Genomic DNA, 18,956 nt, shown 5'->3' with positions numbered 1-18,956 from the left:
TAAATAATAGGTGAAATGATTGCTCTTTCTGGATCCTTGCCTTTATACACAACTGTTTTGTCATATTTTGAGAAACGGAATGATTTTGGATTTGTATCCTGGAGTCCATTACAGTAAGTCAGTCCAAATCTTTTCTCCTCAAAAGAAAAGTAAATCCAGTTGTCCTCAATATGAATTTTAAGGTTTCAGAGTTTGAAAAGCAGAATTGTTAACAGCATCAAGAATCAGAACAATTGATATTGATAACATTATTTCTTCATAAGAAAGTAAATAGACTTGAAACACTGCCATCTGGAACAAATGTTTGCTAAGATTTTAAGAGAGTAGCAGCAGGAACAACAAACTCCCTTCTGACTTGCACAGCACAAGCCTGCTGTAAAAAAAAAAAAGCAGACAAAACAGCATTTCCAAATTCCTTTGATTATTCAAAGAAACATGCATATATGCATACACAAATAATTTGTGTAGTATTCTTCTACACAAACACATAGGTATGCAGTTAGAAGTTTGGTGGGTCTTTTATTTATTTATTTAAAAGAAAACACATTTGGTTTACTATAATAACCTTAAAATCTAATAAAAACATACAAATGCTAAACATACTGTACCATTGCTCTTTTCTAAGGCTTGCATTGTGTCTGGATCCAAGGCAATGCTAACAAGCAACTCCATGTAGCTCTTAAATGTCTCTTTCATAGCTCTTGTGTTCAAAAAGCGAGTAACAAGCGGAGCTGGAGGTATGAGCTCTGAAAATTAAGTGGAACATCATTAATTTTTCCTTCAATGTCCTGCAAATAGTTGTGGTTTTCAACACAAGGTTTGTTTCTTATAATGCAAGTGACCCCTACTGGTATCCCAAGACCCCTACTGGTATCAATAGAATCAGAAGTAAAAAACTACTTACATGTCAAAAATGGGTACAAACACCATATGTGATACAAATGGTACTCTTTTTTTGGTAGAAACATGTAAAGTCATGTGTTACTATCAGCATTTGGATTATAAGATCTTAGGGAATTTAAATACGTTTCTGTAATTGTAGATTAAAGCCTAGAGAAAAGTGACAATGTGTTCCTTCAGATAGAGTGCCCTAATTGCAGGTTTCATGTCAGTGCAAGTACCTCCTAAAACCATAAAACTTGAAGTCATCCAACACACAAACATTTAAAAGCCCTGAATGGCAGTTAGGAGCTGCATACCCAAGTCCATCCCACCTAACTGTCCAATTCACAAAAACCCCACACCAAACAAATTTTACCAGCAAAGCAACATGAGCATATTTATACTTACTCCGAGGAGTCTCTTTTATTTTTCCTCACAGACAGCAATTTTAGTCATGCACATGGAGCAGTCATCAATACTAGCAGGCGTGCTGGAGCTTCTTACAGGTTCACTATATGGCATCAGCATTTTGCAATAATTTAGCTAGCAAGTCTCTTAAAAATTTCTCAACCTCCATATTACTATGGATGACTATCATCACCAGGATAGTTGGAATTTTACATATGGACAGTTGTACCTATTAACTATTTGGTAAGTTTGCTTGAAAAATATTGTAAAGGTGCTGCCCGTAGCAGAGACACTGTTCAGTACACCAACCCTAGCTTACCTAGAGTTCAAGTCACCAAGGCCAGCATGCTTTGCAAATGGCAGCAGCAATAAGCATGCCAGCTACACAGCTTAACATCAAATGTACAGAATAAAAACCAACCTGCAGAACACACTGCAAATGTGCTACTGCAGGTGATCACTGTGAACACTGTACACTTCAAAAATTCCTTTTTTTTCTTAAATGGAGAATTACTGAAAACATTCCAAGACACCATGAATGTCTTAACAGCAAATCTGATCAGCAGGCTGCATTTGAACAGCTAGCATCTGGACAAGTCATGAAGCAGCCAAAATGCCAACTACTTGCTCCCCTTGGATTTTGAAAAAACAACAGAAACATGTGAATCTTGCCCACATTTGCATGCACATGGGCATTGCAAGAATGTTATTTTAGACATGGAGTTGCAATGGAAAATTAATGAAGATTCTGACTCTAGAGATGTATTTGAAAGTCAAATCAACTCCTTCTCCTCAGTTTTACCCATCTTAGAAAGCAAATAGTATAACCAAGTTTAGCTAACTGATAAACTACACATCAGAACTTCAGCTGCACACATGCTCACGCACAAACAATAAGTGAAATGTGAAGAAGTCAGTTTTGCATGGTACTGGCAGATTTTCATGAGGCTGGTAAAGGAAAATTATCAAGATCAAGCAGTGCATTTCTATAGTGTATTTTCAATTAAGATCAAATAGGCCTAGATGCTAACAAAGGTATCTTGCTCACCATCCTCATCACTCTGGGCCTCAGGTGAAGAATCAGACTGGGATGAGGAAAATTCTTCTTTCCATTTTTTCCTTTTCTTTGGTGGTGGTTCAGCCTTTACCTTTGGCTGTTTAGCTTTGGGTTTCACAGAAGAGACTTTAGCTGATGTTGGTTTTGGTGCTGGTGGTTCAGGAGGTTTGTTGTTGCTACTACTAGGTTTGGAATGAATAGTCCTGTAATATTAGGAAGATTATCTTTATGAAAATAATTATCATACATTTTACCATTCATAGAACAGCTATGGTCCTATTTAACCAGAATATATTTCCCACAGATGTTATGTACTTATTTCACTGTAACTAGGAATTAGTTCATACAGACCCTACTACCATATTTTTAATATGCTTAACAATTTTTCTCAATTAACTATGATTAAACAGGATTCCAGTGTTACAACTTGATAAACAGACAAAGAAAATGTAAGTTGCCTGATGTTAGTAGAATTTATGAGCTATAGATCAGAGAGAATATTGAAATTGATTATTATAAAACCCCCTAAACCCAAAAAAGTCAGACTTGAACAAATACAAGTAATCAATGAGATCTGCAGATAAAGTAAATTTGGGATACTGTATCCATACAAAGATGGGAGAGAATATCATCCAGGTAAAAATGCAGGATCTGGAGGACTGGAATAATAAAACCAGACAATTCCTTTCTTCTACCCACAACTCAAACTGGAAAAATGAACAGGAAACTTATCATCATATATACAAAGTTATGTATAATAAAGCACTACAACTTTGAGAACATGGCAGGGAATACAATTCTGGGAAGTGCCAGGTAACATTTTTCCTGTCCTAATGGGAAAGTTCAAATGGGAAGCAGTGAAATGTAGAGAAGAAATGTTGTTAGTGCCTTCTGCAACACTGAAGAGAATTCTGTTAATCTCTCAAAGATGAAGATTTTAAACTAAAATGGCTGGAGATGATACTAGAATGATCAGAGGAATGGAAAGCCTGCATTAAACAAGGAATATGAAAGACCTCGATTCATCCAGCTTAGTGAAACAAAGAGGTCTGACTGCTCTTCATAAATACATCACACAGTGAAACACCAGGGAAAGCTAAAACCAGTATTGAGAGAATATATGGATACAAGCTAATCATGATCATGTTCTGTCAAAGGACCGGATTGTTTCACAGCACTGGAAGAACAGGTTCTGGAGCAGTATTTTGTAGCTCACTTTACAAAGTCCATGGGACAGGAGAGAACACCACACAAAACAATTAAAATAGCTATACCTGTAAGCTTCTATGCTTATGCAAAAGATGACAGAAAAAAATAACATGAAGCCCTACTAAGTCTAAAATGAATGTTTATTGTGATCTACAGACACAAGGTAATGAAGTCTTGCTACAACAATAATGTATCTCATTTCCTAAAGCAAAACACACTTGAAAAGTTCAATTAACATAATCCTGAGTTGCAAGTCTTGTTTATTAAAACAGGTGAGTTCTTAATATGAAAACAATAAGACAAAATGAAGAACAAATGGAAATAAAATACCTTGCTGACTGTACAGGCTTGCTTCGTGGTTTTTTTGAACACACTCTGACATACTCCTTTTTGTTTGCATTTTCAGTGAACTTCACATACACTCGTTTGTATTTTGTTTTTGCATCCCCAAAATACCCAAGATACTAAAAAAAGAAAATTAAATACACAAGTGTTTCTGGCAAGTACAATTATTGAGTTTAACAACTAAGAATTTAAATACTAAAGAAAAGTCAGTTTAAGACCAACTTGTTTACATATAAAGATGAGTCATCCTACAGCATTCCCAATTCAAGAGAAGCTATCCAATGGATAGCCACATAATATTTAAAGTAACAAATTAGGGCAAGAGGTACTTTGGGCTTGGCTTTTTCTCTTTTTAATCCTCCCCATGTGTTATTCCCAAAGGATTATCTGCCTGGCAAAGGGCTGCCTGTCAAAATCACATCCTATCTGTATCCTTCCACTTGTGGAAAGCAGTTGATCCACTGACTTTATTCTGATTGTGAAAAAGTGTTCCTTTATGTAGCCCGAATGATACCAAAGAATCAAGGCTGGAAAGCAAAGCATCTGCTCCTGAATATATTTAAAGATATTTTTAGGGTAGGACTAAATCAGGAAATCGAGAAACCTTTTATTTTTTCACCCCTCTCAAGGATAGTTGCTAACAGCATAAGTCAGAATCCCATTTTATTTTATGTCCTAGACTTCTGTTAAGGAAATTAGTTCCCATGAGGCTTCATAAGGAATTTTTAAGACTCACACTGTTAGTAGCAGCAAACTCTCTCTGTCCATCTCGCACTTCAGGAACAAACTTTTGCAATAAAGCCTTCTGTACTTTCCAAATAGCTGGAGGCTCTTTCCCCGTTTGCAGAGCAACCTGTAAGAGCATAACATTATTTGCTAAGAATTAGTGCTTATTTTTCTCCCAGGAGTGCATTTGTGCACAGTAGTTTTTTTTGAGCAAGTTACCCAGGGATGACATAAAGTAATAATTCAAAATTGCAAACCCTTAGTCATTGTGCTGTTTGCATCAAGACAGTCTGACATGAACTACAATAAGCATAACACAGCTTTGCGTACGGTGTGATATCTTAGCTCCTGTGGCATGCAGCTGAGCCACAGAACTTAATTTTTATACCAATGTAAGAAATTTCCAATTTCTTATTCTTTTGCTCTATGAAACATTTTTGAAAACAAAAATGCATGAATCGCAAGAAGTAATGAAAAAAACTTTCAGGTCCCTAAAGATTCTGGAGCAGAAGCCCTGAATAAAAAGAATTTTTCTTGATTTGTTTTTGTCATGCAGTCAGAGAAATAAATCATGTTAAAAACAAATGGGAAAAGTTTAGCTCTAATGAGCTAATAAATCCTACATCCTACACACAAAGTACTAACTGAAAAAAAAAACTTTAAAAAAAGAAAAAATACAGTCAAGTATGATTGCTTTTTCACAATTGTTTAAATAACTATATAAGCTCAACATTCAAAATATCTTATTACAGACCATACTTTATCATGTATGTAGCATAAAACTGGTCGTGCACATACAAAACATTAATAACCTGCACTAAAAAGACATCTTCAAGGCATCTTGGCAGCAGCCAGGGAATGTCAGAACAGAAACAGAACACCAGCCTGCAGCCTTTCCCCTTTTGGTAGTTGTTGAGGCTAAAGTCATATGCAGGACTACTCTCAGCTGATTTTTTTCTTTTGTCACAGCAAGTACTCAGATTACCTTTAGAGTCTCTATATCTTCAATCTTCACTACAAATTCATCACGTTCTCTGTACATGCCCTCTCCTCCACTGTCCGTGTTCTCCTCATCAGTGCATCCTTCTATTGCAACAGTTGCCTGCATTTTTGCCAATTGTTCTGAAGTGACAGCATTCTGTTGAGCTACTTTTAAGGAGTCAGCTGGATTCATTTTCTCCTGCGCATTACCTACAGGAGCTACTGCCTGGGGAGATTCCTGCTTTACTACAGCAGTAGTGGCGGTGGCAGCAGCAGTACCAACTGTTACTTTTTCAGCTTCTGAAGAAAAAAATTCAAATTTTAGTTAAATTATCAAGGATTATCAACATAAAGTGGAAACAGGTTACTTTTTCTTCTTTTCTGCTGCAATTCATATTCAAAACAACTGTTCTGAGAAAAACTCCTGGTTTAAAAGTCAAAATATAAGCATTATCTTGGCCAAAACTAAACCTTAAAGAACACCGAAATATTGTAGCTAGTATCCTTTTGTTTGTGTCACACTGCTGCATCTGTTAGCATCTAGAAGTAAAAAAGATGAGCTCTTTAGAAAACAATTTGATAGTTACAGACATGATCTACAGGAAATACTATGGTACTTTGTATAAATAAGAAAACACAACAGTGAAGGTTAAAAGACTCAGTCTTGCTTTCAATCTGCTAAATAAAGGGGTTTTTTAATTGGACAAAGGAAAAGAGAATTTCACATGAAACCCAGAAACATTTGCTGTATGACTTCTGGGCATCTATCATTTATATCCTGTGATACTATAACTGAAATTTCCAGATGAAAACCTTGTCAATAACCTAACAGAGATGAGCAATGGGAACTGATGATACAAAACAAAGAAGGGAAAGAACATTATTCCATTCCTCTATGCCAAAGAGCTAAAGGAAGCTCCCACCTTTCAAAATGTTATTCTTTCCCATCTGAAAAAAATTAGAATATTTTTTAGATATTACTTCATACATTTTATAAATACTAGTTTTAACACTGACTTGCTATCTTAAAGAAATCAAGTTATATTAGCTACAGAGTAATGACTAGTATCACTTATGAAACCATCTTCAGGCTTAAGACATCCACTTCACGGTTTTGTTACAATCACTATTGGTTGTGGACGTCTTCACTTGAAAAATTAGAAAGAAAAAGATAAACAGACATATTTTGATAAAATTTCTCAGAACAAGTTATTTAAACACCAAGTTAATGTGTCAATATCTGATAGTGAAGATTCATTAAATCAATTCATTGAAATTGCTAAGGCGTGAAACACATTTTTCTGGTTTTATCATACCACATTATTGCAAATATATTGTATTTCTTTGTTCAGGGGAAGCTATGGCAGCTTTAATTAGACATTACTACTTCCCTGAGCACATTCACATTATTCAGAACAGCAGATAAACATACAATGCTACTTAACACTGAGTTTTAATAACTGTCTTTCCACACTTGTGTGCAAAAACCAGACAGAAGAGGGAACTAGTAGAAAACATCAGCAAGAAGAAGTCATTACTAAGCATCTTGTGTAATGTACAGACTTGTATACAACAGGAAGGTGAATTCAAGAGATTGGTGGTGTAAACATTACATCTTTATGAATAATAAAGACACAATGAATCTATAAAAGATGGAAATGCTTACTCAACAAAAAACCTTTGACATTTTTCCTTAGGTACATGTTGTAACATGGCTTATTAAAAGACCAAGAACTTCAGCAAGAGGTTGACACCATGGCACTGTCCACATTTTGATTTTGATTTGGGGAGGGAGGAAATAAATCACTGCATTCTTGTTTAAAATACATATTCAACTGAAAGACATGAAGCACTTCATCTTCTCTAACAGCCTTTCCAAAATGAACTTAACATAATTTCATAGAAATAACCACTGCAGAAAACAGAGCAGTAATCAAGATGAAATACCACTTAGTATCAATTATTCCTAAATAATTTCCCAGTAATTGAGTAATTATTACAATTTAAATTCAATTGTGCTATATATTTCTCACAAAATCACCCCTAGACAAATAAATTTAATAAATATGTATCTTCCACCTAAAAACCCCCAAAAATTTACTTCTATTTTGTCAAGATTCAGCCTACGGGTTGTGGGTCCTGAGAAGCGTGTAAGAAATGCTTCATTTTCTCCCTCTGATTATTTTGGAAGGTAATGATATTTCTCCTGAATTAGTGGAGTTACGTGATTAGCTGGATAGTTTTCAATTCCTTACCAGAGAAAACCAGACTTTAGTGAAATGGTTTATCTGGGCAAAAACATGCCGTGTTTTGAAAATGCTTCAGAACAAGGCAGCGTCAGTTAAAAGCCATGAACACTGACCTGCAGCATCTATGTAATGCAAGTGTGAAACTGAAAAGTGTATGGGAAAAATAACTACTACTGTAATCAGTTGCTGCCTGCCCCTCCCTTCCCAGATTTTGTACTGTTGCTAGCACTGCGTGAACACGGAGCTACAACACTCCTGATTAATATGCCTGAAATCAAAGTCAAATGACTCTCATCTTGGACAAGACGAACCAAATCGGTGCTCAGTTTACAAGGCAAGTATTACTGTCACAGGCATACTCTGCACAAGTCTAGCATCACAGAAAGTGCATGTTTACCTAGGAAAAACTTAACCTCTGCTGATGGCAACTGTTATACCTTCTCTTCCTAGATTTTTTAAAAAAACATGTGGCATGATGGTTTGTTGAGGTTTCCAGATGAAAATCACACTCAGCATTGTAAGTCAGAGAAGAGAACAGATACCTTATGCCAATTCTGGGCTAGAATAACTTTTTGGCCTTAGAAGAGTCCTACTTGTATGGCATGAAAAAGCTGACGTATATTCCAATTCTAATAAACACTCATTTATTTCACAATCAACACATCTTTTGAACAGAACTCTTAATTATGGCTGTGATTAAAATCAAAGCCAATCAAAAACTTTGAAGAGTGCTAAAATTATGCCTTTTTGTGCCCCATCAGCTACAGACATCTCCTTCAACATACACACTTGAAGGAACTGTTTTACCTGATTTGTTCTTTCTATCAGATGTATCATCCAGGGCTGATAATGCAGTGGAGATGCTCTTCTGAAGATCGTGGTTACCCCCCACAGAATCATCTTCATCAGAAGAAAATGAAGGCAACGTTTCTAAATTTTTCTTCAGTTCTTCATCAGATTTTTTGGTTGGACTTTCTCCACTAACCTCAGCAGCTACAGGCACTGCTGCTGGCTGAGGCTTTGCAGAGGCCTGTAGGCAAGGGGCACGAACTATCTGGGGAACCGGTCGTCTAGTCCTGTTTGGCATTCGTACAGCAGGAGCTGAAAACTGTTGCCTAGGCCCAGACTTCAGAAAGTCTAAAAAAGATGCTATAAATCCTGTTTTGACTTCAGGCTGTTTTTCTTCAACTTCTTTAATTTTTTGCCTCATTCTTTCCTGGTGCTGATAGGTATCATAACAACTATCAGAAACAGGAGAAGAGTACGTTAAACATGAGTCATTTCCTCTTGAATTTTGACGTTTACACTGTCCACTTCTTTTCACTTGTTTCTGAATTGCACTGTCATCTTCTGCAGCATTTTTGGTTTGGCTTTTTGCTTTGCTTTTTTTCTTCTGAAGGTTCCCTTGAGTTAAATCTTGGCATTCTTCTTCAGTTCTACTAATGGTTCCATCTCCACTTCGGGGCACAGAGAGTGGCTGCAATGGACCCTTTGACTGGTTAGCTGCTACTGTACCATCATCACCACCCATATTAAAATCATTCTCTGAAGCAGCACTTTCTTCACTTAGACTCCTACCACTTGAAACAAATTCTGAGTCTCTTGCATTCAGCGTACCATCAGCAGAAGCATCATTATCTTCTTCAGATTCATGACTGATGCTAGATTGTTTCTTAACTGGAACAGCTCCTTGTTCTTGTCCTTCTTGACCAGGGCCAAGGGTGGGAGAGGTTATTCTTGTTGGTATGTCATGATCAGCAGTTTCAATATGTTGTTGATCAAGGTTCACAGTTTTTGTCTGTATTGTTGACACTGGTGTAAGATTTATAGCAATTTGGCCTCCATTCAGAGAAAGATTACTTATGTTTGCTGGCTTTCCAACTACACCAGGTGAGGCACTGAAAGCAGAAGACACATGTCTTACATCCATTGATCGGAACTGTGTTTTAGACTCTGTGCTGTTTTCAACAGACTGGATCTCCTCTTCATTAGAAGCTGATTTGGCAAAGTCAGATGGTGTCACTCCACAAGCTGCTGCTGTTGCTGCAAAGATGTCATCCACATTGGATAATATATTCCTCTCATCACTGAGAAGCATAGATTCTGGAAAACATATTGAACTAAGAGAAACAAATTGATTTTTTGAATCATGTTGATTTGTCTGAGTAAAATGATCTTTTGTTGTCAAATGTTGCTGTAGTGATTTTGACTGCTCAGAAATGTCCATTTTCATTACTTCTGAATTCTGAGAATGAAGTTGTTGCTGAGAATGGCCCCCATTACTTTGAATAATATGACCATCCATCTGGAGGAACGGATGCGTCACCTGTTGAGGACTCTGTATTCTTTGCACTTGTGGTGATGCCTTTGCTTGACCTAAACCTGACTGCAGTATTGACTGATGAAGAATCTGCATGTCACAGGCTGATTCCAGAAGTACCTGTGCACTGGGCAAACACAGCTGATGACCATGCCTCAAAGCATGAGGTTGAACCTGTGGTGGTGTACTAATGACCTGGCTTTGCTGTTCTTGAGCTTTACTTTCATGTACCTTGTGCAGAAGAGAATGTTGTTGGTTTAGTTCTTTAGCACTCACAGTTACTTGTGTTTGCATTAAATTAGCTGTCTTTTTTATATCATGGCTTAGGTTAGTGATATGGCCAATATGTTGGGAAAGGTGTTCCACAGAATTGACCATTCTTTCATCTTTTTTTGTTCCTTGAAGAGCAAGTCCAACAACGTGATCTTCAAGACGAGCATTACTTCTGATGACACTTTGAGAGTACCGGTCATCTGCTTTTGAGACCCTGTAGGATGCATCCTGAGCATTCATTTCCTCATCAGTTAGCCTTTGAGTGGAAGATTCAAGAGCAGCTTGCTGTTGCAATGCCTGCATATCCTGCACTGACAATTCCTCCTCTTGTTTTGTTGAGGCATACAAGTTAGAGTCAGACTTCCTTTTAATGTACGACTTTGCTTCTGAGGAAGGCCTATTATTCTGCAGTGTCTGTGAATGAGCTGGGGATGCAAAAGGAGGAGACTGAACAGATGGCAAAAACTTTTGAGACTGTGGAGAGGAGGATTCTTGTGACTGAGAGTTCTGAGAAGAATGTAAAGAAATATAGCTGTGATTAGGACTCGAGGCTGGAAGAGTTTGTATCCGAGGGGAGGCATTAAAGGAAAGAGAAGGCGATGTTAATGTTAAAGACTGCCCTGATGAATAGCTTTCTGAAGGACTAACAGCTGATAAAACTTGTGATTGAGATGAAAAACTAACTTGGGATTGGCTAACTGGAGATAAACCCTGAGAGTGACTAGAAGAGTAGCTCTGAGATTGGCTGACTGAAGAGAGTTCCCTCGTTTGCCCAGAGTAGTTCTCATTGGGAACTGAAGTCAATACCTGTTCCTCTGAGGAGTAACTTAGAGTTTGACTATCAGAAGTGATACTTTGTGATTGCCCAGAAAAAGTCAACGTTTTATACAGTGAGGGCAGCTTCTCAACCTTGCTGGATGAGAAATCCTGTGAGTGACTGACAGGTGGCACATTCTGAACCTGGGAGGAAACATAGTTTTGGGACTGGCTGACTGACAAGAGGCTTGGGAGCGGTGCTGTAGAATAGATCTGTGCTTGCCCTGTAATGACAGAACTCTGGGTTTGTGCAGTTTTGACATAGCTTTGTGTCTGCACAGTGGGAGCTACACTTTGAGGTTTTGGGGTCTTTGTTGACCTTGGAGGCTGCTTTGTGGAACAGTTTTTCACTTTTGCTGTGGAACCAGATTGAAAACCAGGTGATGGAATTGCAGATGTGTACGACTGAGCAAGTTCCACTGTGACTTGAGAAGTCTTCTGCTGTGGTCCTCCATTGCTCACCTGAGTAACATCTCCAACTGGACTGCAGGACAGTGCTGGGTGCCTAGATGTATCCTGAAAATTAACTCCACTTGTACTTGTTAAATAGCTGTGTAAGGAATGCTGTGAAACAGTCAGTTGAGCCTGAACAGACTGAGTACTTGAAGGCCGCTGATGGTGTTTAATAACACTACATTCTCGCTGAAGTGCTCTATCCATAGGAGCAGTGGAACCAGTAAAGACAGATGTGCTATATGCCTGAGAAACCTGCTGAGCTCCTCCAAGGGTCGAAGGCAACAAACTAAATTGAGGTTGGAGAAGATGGGGTGCAGATTCTTGAGCAGAACGATACGTTGACGACTGAGGTGGTATATTGGTACTCAAAACAGAACTGCCTAGGCGTTCAAAAGTCAAAGCAGTTGGAACAGTGCCTTGTGATGTTTTAATCTGTAACAAAGGGTCATGGGTAGTCAAGAGACCATTTGATGTTGCACTGAAAGTAGTATCTTGAAGAGTAAGAGAAGGACTAGTAGCAAAGTTTCTACTGCTGAATGTGTTGGGATGCTGGTAAGCTGATATAGCAGATGTTGGTGGAAACGTGCCAGAGGTTGGCAAAGCTCCAGTAACAAATAGTTCTGTGGCTGTGGAGGAATGCATACCTGGAAAAAAACAAAAACAGAACAAGAAGGAAAAGAAAGCATAAGGGAGCTTTACAAGTTACAACACTTTGCATATCTATAACTCATTTAATGGTAAGATCTTACAGCACTTACAAACACAACCTTCTTTAGACCCACCACCCTTTTCAACAAGAACGTTAAAGGGAGGCCCTTATTGTGGGTAATTTTCAAACTGGAAGTGCAGGTTTTTTTAAGATCTCCAAATTCTATACCTAGAGTGAATTGCTGAGGGGAGAAAAAAATCGTATCCTTAGGAAAAAAAAGTACAAGTTTAATTCTGCTTTGAAACTGAAGGCTTTTTATTAGTTTTTGCTGCAGTTTGAGAAGCTCCTAGTAAGAGGACAACTGATTGAAAGCCTTGGACACCTTAAATATACAGCTGAAAAAAAACCCCAAAATTACACTTTAACCAATTGTAATACATACACAGTTAAAGGAGCAATTCCACCCCCTGCACTTACCCTCACCGGTACTTTTATAACTCACTTTATGTGAATAATTTCAAAGCTTACACTGAAATAGCTAATGGCCTATGTATTTTGCAACATGTTTCTTAAAGAAGGGCTTTGACTTTCAACACAAAGAATAAAAGTGATTTGTATGCCTTCTAGAGTGAGGGTCCAAAATATCCACAGACAGCAACTACCTGCACAGTCCAACAGCAACTATCCAAATCAAAGGTATACTAAGACCTATTTGCATCTGGATGTTGTTATGACATCCTGGCTTAAACAAGATTTCTCAATCAAATGTACTACTCCAACCAAAAGAGGAATGTGAAATTCCCTTGCAAGCTTTGGGGCTTAACAGCAGAGATCCATGTGGTTCAGCGCTTTTCACTTTGTAACTTGCAGGCACTGGTGAAATTTGTGTACAATTTCCAAAGTCTATGAACTAAAGAAGACAAGTATTTTTTTTTCTCAGAGAGGTTTATACCTCTCAGAAAGGAATCAATTTCAACTGGTAAATTTACAAGGGTACTCAAATCAGGGAAAAAAATTAACATCAGTGGCACAAACGGTCACAAGTTCTTCTTGGATATTCAAAACAGCTTTTAGCTTTGGATCAATTAAAAATAAATAAAACCCCCTCTGAGTAAGTAAGGCTTGTTTTGAGAGAAATGTTTTCCATTAAAAAAAACATCAAATTTCATTTTAAAATAGATTAAGTCCTCTTAAACTAATTGCACACAATTGCTTTGGAAGTTTCAGATGAAGCTGCAAAAGAAACTCTTTGTTTCTCCCTTTCAATTCAAAACAAACTGATATGAAGAGCTGTGATAATGAAGGTTATTTTTCACTAGGCAACAATAAGGTCTTTCTGAGTAAGAAAGCATAAGCAGTATTTTAATGTTTTGGGGGTTGTTTTTTTCTGAGTCTAAAAGACTACAACATTATGTACAACTGGGTTCTCCTCTATTGTTCCTACCCTGATTTAACTGCAGATGGTCATTTCCCACTTAACTTGCATTTTTTCTCTTCTATTTCATAAATGAAAGCCCTTCCTACCACACAGGTATTTCTTAAACCAGGCAAAAAACAGCCACAGAAGAACTACTACTGACAGAACTGCTGGGGTTTATATTTTATTTTGTAGAGTAGATGAAAGGTATGGCAAAGGTGGCAAGTTGAGTGCAAAGACAGTACAGTACTTGAAGAAATCAGAACACTGATCACATCACATCCTACACATCAAATGAAGACTTGGTAGGACAATATAACAAACACACTGCTCCTCTTTTCCTCTGAACAATTGGCAGTTGAAGAGTTTGGAGAGAATTCCACAGTAAAAAAAAAAAACCTTCTAAAGCAAGACTACCTTGAGAGCAAGGAGTACTTTTTTTCCCCATCAAAAAAGTTGGTAAAGACAATGGTCTCAAAAGAAACTTGGGAGGATTGAAAGATACAGAAAAGCAGGGAAAAAAAAAAAAAACAACAGAAAAAAAAAAGGACAACAGAAAGCTCAAAGAACTGGTAATATTGAAAATGGGCTTACTGATGAGTTCTTAGTAATGAGTACTGAGAAGTCTCTCAATCACTGGTATCAACATCAAACCCGACCCACAGCATGTCTCCCCATTCTTCACAATTCACTGTTAGGCAGGCTGCAATGGAGAAAATGCTAGGACGAAGAGAAAGAAAGATTTCTTCCCAGCTGACAATCTGATGTGAGGATGGGTCATCACAACTCTAAACACCATTGATTTATATTAAGCTTTTTTGACAGAGTAACAGTGTGTCTTCATGTGTGCTCGACATATCTGCTTTTGTCCACGCTGAATAGAAAACCACATTCTCTCTTCTCAACTTTTTGAGTAGCTCTCCACAAAATGCAGCTGCACATTACACTTAAGAGACCAAGTGTAAACAGGCAACAAAAGGATTGTTCAGCTCTTGCCTCTTCCTACCTTATGCCTTCTCCCTAAATCAAAACCGGCGACCATACAGCTGCACTGAGACACAGATCAGATTGCCAATACAGTGGAAAAATATCCCACTAAAGCAAAAATAAATTAAAAAATTACCCTAATGTTTTCTGTCACATCCCTGAATAGATCTGATTCACTGCACAGCTGCACAATCACTACACAAGATGAACCATAACTTGAAGCTACCCACAGATGCAGCAGCAACACTTATCTTGCTGTGGCCATCCATAGTAAGCTTGAAATATGCAAAGTTTCCTACTCTGCACAGAAGGCTTGACAGATGGAGGAGATTTATAGAAGGCAGTCAGTCTGCCAAAAAAAGACAGCACATTTGTTTAGTTGCAAATTAAATCACTGATTTTTATGCAGCATGTACCTCAGTCCTTCTTTTTGAGAACACCTTACTCATCACATCTGTGTACAAAGAGGCTAAAGTTATCCATAGACTTTCAGTTGTAATATGACAGAAGAACTATGACAGGGAACAGGGAACTATGACAGAGTTCAAGAATGAAAGATCTATGAGGCTGTGCAGGTAGTCTGTCTAAATGTGCTTATGGGGTTAGTGAGACTAACTCTAAACAAAGTCGAAGAATAAATTTGACTTGTTAGACAAAATAATATCCTTTACATCTAATCTCCTCCTAAACAAGTACAACTCCTGCTCATGCAATTCTTCATCTATTTCTTCTGATAATACAACTTTATTGATTTTGAGCTTTTAAATACTGAGATGGGAAAAAGGCAGAAGACACATACCTTTTTTTTAGTGTGTCAAGATCTTTTTGTTATAAATTATACCAAACACTCAACAGAATCATGGTGGGGGGGGTTTAAGTATTTCAAGAGAAAATTTTCACCTGTTTGCCAGGAAGGAGCTCTGAACTGTGGCAAAAGGGTTGATCCTGAAGAGACTGCCTGAGCAGTACGAGACTCAATAGCAGAGAGAAAATTCATAACTGAAGAAGTTTCCTTAGTGTTACTTCCAGCACTTTGCATACTGGTATCAAACATTCCTGAAAGGCAGAGATGGGGGTGGAGGGAAATGAAACAAAACAGACCATTAAGATAAACGTACAAAAAAGCTCAAATAACATTCATAACTGACTGAAGTTGATCTATGAAGCTTCAGCAATTTTATTAAAATACAATGTCTTTTCAGCATTTAGTTGCAACTGTAAACTGGAACTTAAGTATACATTTTAAAATCTGTATGTCAAATATGCTTAAAAACAATATTTAGGCATACCAATAAAATTCTCACTTCATCTGAAGATTCACTGATCCTTTTACCTTTTTTTTCCCACATGAACTGTTTAAACATTCAGAATTCTTTCTGAAAAAACCAAAAGTTCAATTTCTCTGCATCAACTTTTTTTGCCCCTTAGGCAGCTTGCAGCCTTTTGGACTTCCCTGTAGGACTGGAACAGGAAAAGAGGGTTTGGTTGCATTCCCTGTGTCAAACACCTTTGCGTGTTCCCTGTTGCTCACACCTTTCAATGGCAGGGGGCTCAACAGGAAGCACTGGGGAGATCCAGAGTTTTAAATAACTGAGACTATGTCTGCACCCTGAAACATTGCCAGCAGTTCTGACCCTCCATCCTCCTGATTGAGGCCCTGGCCAAGAGAGTGCAGATTCCAGCCAGCACATGAGCTCAAATGTCTTTCCTTAGAAACTAGGTTGCAGAGCGAGTATGAAGAGGTCATGCTTGTCATCTCCTGAGACCTGGAGAGAGGACATCATCAGGGGCTACAGACAGATCCTGATGCAGATGTAACACAGCCTAACCTGATACTATATTTGAAGTAGATTTTAACTTTTGCTCAGCACTATGCCTCAGTCTGTACATGTAAGCACTAGCAACAGCATGTTCCATCTTGTGTTAGTTTTGCTATTTGCTTTAGCGTAAAAGAACTGGCATGATTTCTCCAGCTGGCTTTGAGGCTTACTTAATGCTTGGGCTTGACGCAGAAGCCAAATGCTGAAAAGCAGTATTTTGAATCAAAAATACAGTACTTTCAGGAACCAAAACCAAGTTACCAAGCATAAACCCCCTCATATTTTCCTTTCAATTTAACATTTTCATAAAAGCTAACAACTGATGGTTAAGTTTCTACAAGAAACATAGCTTCCCACCACCTGCACGACAAATTCCCTCCAATTATAAAACTCAGCCACTTAAACCTAAACTATGTAACAGGTTGAGTTTATTGCCCTTTAACTATGTAAGCTGTAATCTCTTGATATGGACAGTTACCAGTAGGATGATGTGTAGTAGAGTATCCAGGAAGTTGATGAGAAGCTGTGTACGTTTGTCTGTGAAGATCTGTTTCTGAATGTGATGAATGTCCTCCTCCATAGCTTAAGCTAAGGAAAAAATGAAACATTATTAACAAAAATTCACAGCTATAGAAACAAAGTACAACTATGAAATCCCAACCACGTGCCAAAAAGTCGCTGAAATAAAACACAAGCCCAAAATCTGGCAGATGTAGGTTGTGCTAGGACACCACTAAACATGTTAAGCAGATTTTAAAAATTACTATAAAACTCAATGAGACAAAGTGGGGAAAAACCCCTACCTCCCTACAAAACCTGAGGTTGATCAGAGAAATGTCTACAAAAGACTAAGTCAGAAAGACAGAGGTCTTCCTAGTTCAACTATAAGAAACACTGGATGGACACTTGTAGTAATGATTTACCAATATGAAGTCTGCAAAACAACGACTACAAATGTATGTCCCTTAAACTAACTTCTGATTGTGTTAAACCTTCTAGGATCACATATGGAATGACTAGGAAGCTGTGGGAGCAATCTTTTTTTCTTTTAAGATTCTCTTAATTCTGGTACCATTCTACCAACATTGACAGTGCAAGCACTAGCAAGTGACAAATCTCAGTCTTCAGACCTCTTGGCATTAAATATAAGATAATGCTCTACAGCTTTTATGTAGCATTTTAAAATGAGTCATCTGAATTAGCATGATGTTTTAATCAAGCTTAATGGAAGCAAACTGAAAATACAGTGTCTTGGGCCATGCAAAAGCAATAATGCAGAAAACAAATGTACTCTAAACAACAAGCTACATTAGGAACCTGCCAAAAGTGCTAATGATTTCCAACTTAAAAGGCACAAAAAGGATGGCGAAGGAAAACAAAATCCCAAAGCTTTCAAGCTTCCAGATTCAGCTCTGTACCTGGCACATGGGAAAAAAGAAAGCCAGCATGACTGAGTAGCTATTTATCTTTTTCTCTTCTTGCCTTTCAGATGTCAAGTTTATAGGTAGCTGCTACTTACTCCAGTGTACATATGAGACTGCTTTACATTCAAAATTCAATTGTAAACAGATGCCAAAAAAACCCAAACAGCAAAACCCATGGACCTCCCCGTTGACTGCTGTAAGGGAGACTTCCCTGATACTCTTTCATCCCCTGAGATGAGGGGGCAGTTGCTCTGCATAAGGGAAGAAGTGAACACTTGATGCCAGGAATTATGACATCATGGGAAACTTTTATAGAAGTCACCAAACAATATAAAAATTGGCAGCACTACTGGATTTGCTTCATTTTCTTTAAGACAACATGAGGAGGCAGTGGAGATCTGATGAGTCTGTAACAGCACTGTGACCTCTGCACATTATGAACTACCAAGAGCCTTTCTGTAAGGGACACAGCACTTCAGACTTCTAGATTAACTTCTGTGCCTGAGATGCATTAACAGGGGATATATTTTTCTTTCCCGTTGCTTACAGCATAGCAGGGCTCCTATAGTCAGTGTGCCAGACTCAGGCACAAGCCTCAAGAATGAACTAAAATCCATTGAAAAACCAAAGAACTTGAGCTACTGCTTTTCTCAGTTGCACTCACTGTCTAGCGCATTAACACCTTTCACGACGGTAACTGCTACTTAGAAAACCTCCAAACCTCAGCTCAGAGTCAGCACGTTGATGTGCTTCATGTTGTACACAACAAATCTTTGCACAGCACAACACTACAGATCAGCAACTGGTTTCTATTATATGCTGACTGAAATCTAATTATTTGCATCATTACCATGGGCAATTGGCAGGCATGGTTGCATGTCACTTAAGTTATACATATTTTAATACTCTAGATAACAAAAATGCAGTTCCAGACACA

General features: G+C 37.9%; 1 protein-coding gene across 2 annotated transcripts in view; it reads right to left on the bottom strand.

Moving 5' to 3' along the window:
* The window catches only part of QSER1 (glutamine and serine rich 1), a 44,269-nt gene that overhangs the window by 9,600 nt on the left and 15,713 nt on the right, over window positions 1-18,956 (bottom strand). The window contains exons 2-9 of one of the 2 annotated variants that reach the window (XM_068147866.1): window positions 17,074-17,183; window positions 15,676-15,831; window positions 8,665-12,366; window positions 5,613-5,908; window positions 4,638-4,754; window positions 3,887-4,020; window positions 2,339-2,550; window positions 609-746 (exon numbers count right to left, since the gene is read on the bottom strand). In XM_068147866.1, coding sequence (XP_068003967.1) covers window positions 609-746; window positions 2,339-2,550; window positions 3,887-4,020; window positions 4,638-4,754; window positions 5,613-5,908; window positions 8,665-12,366; window positions 15,676-15,831; window positions 17,074-17,183 — 4,865 coding nt within the window. Of the gene's footprint in view, window positions 1-608; window positions 747-2,338; window positions 2,551-3,886; window positions 4,021-4,637; window positions 4,755-5,612; window positions 5,909-8,664; window positions 12,367-14,382; window positions 14,490-15,675; window positions 15,832-17,073; window positions 17,184-18,956 lie in introns of those variants that run through there. The other variant, XM_068147865.1, reaches the window with a different exon arrangement.

This window comes from Melanerpes formicivorus, unplaced genomic scaffold (assembly GCF_026170545.1).
Source record: "Melanerpes formicivorus ecotype bairdi unplaced genomic scaffold, bMelFor1.0.p_v2 SCAF_16, whole genome shotgun sequence".
Classification (NCBI taxonomy): domain Eukaryota; kingdom Metazoa; phylum Chordata; class Aves; order Piciformes; family Picidae; genus Melanerpes; species Melanerpes formicivorus.
The sequence above is the reverse complement of the archived record's forward strand: the minus strand, read 5'-3'. Positions and strand labels throughout refer to the sequence as shown.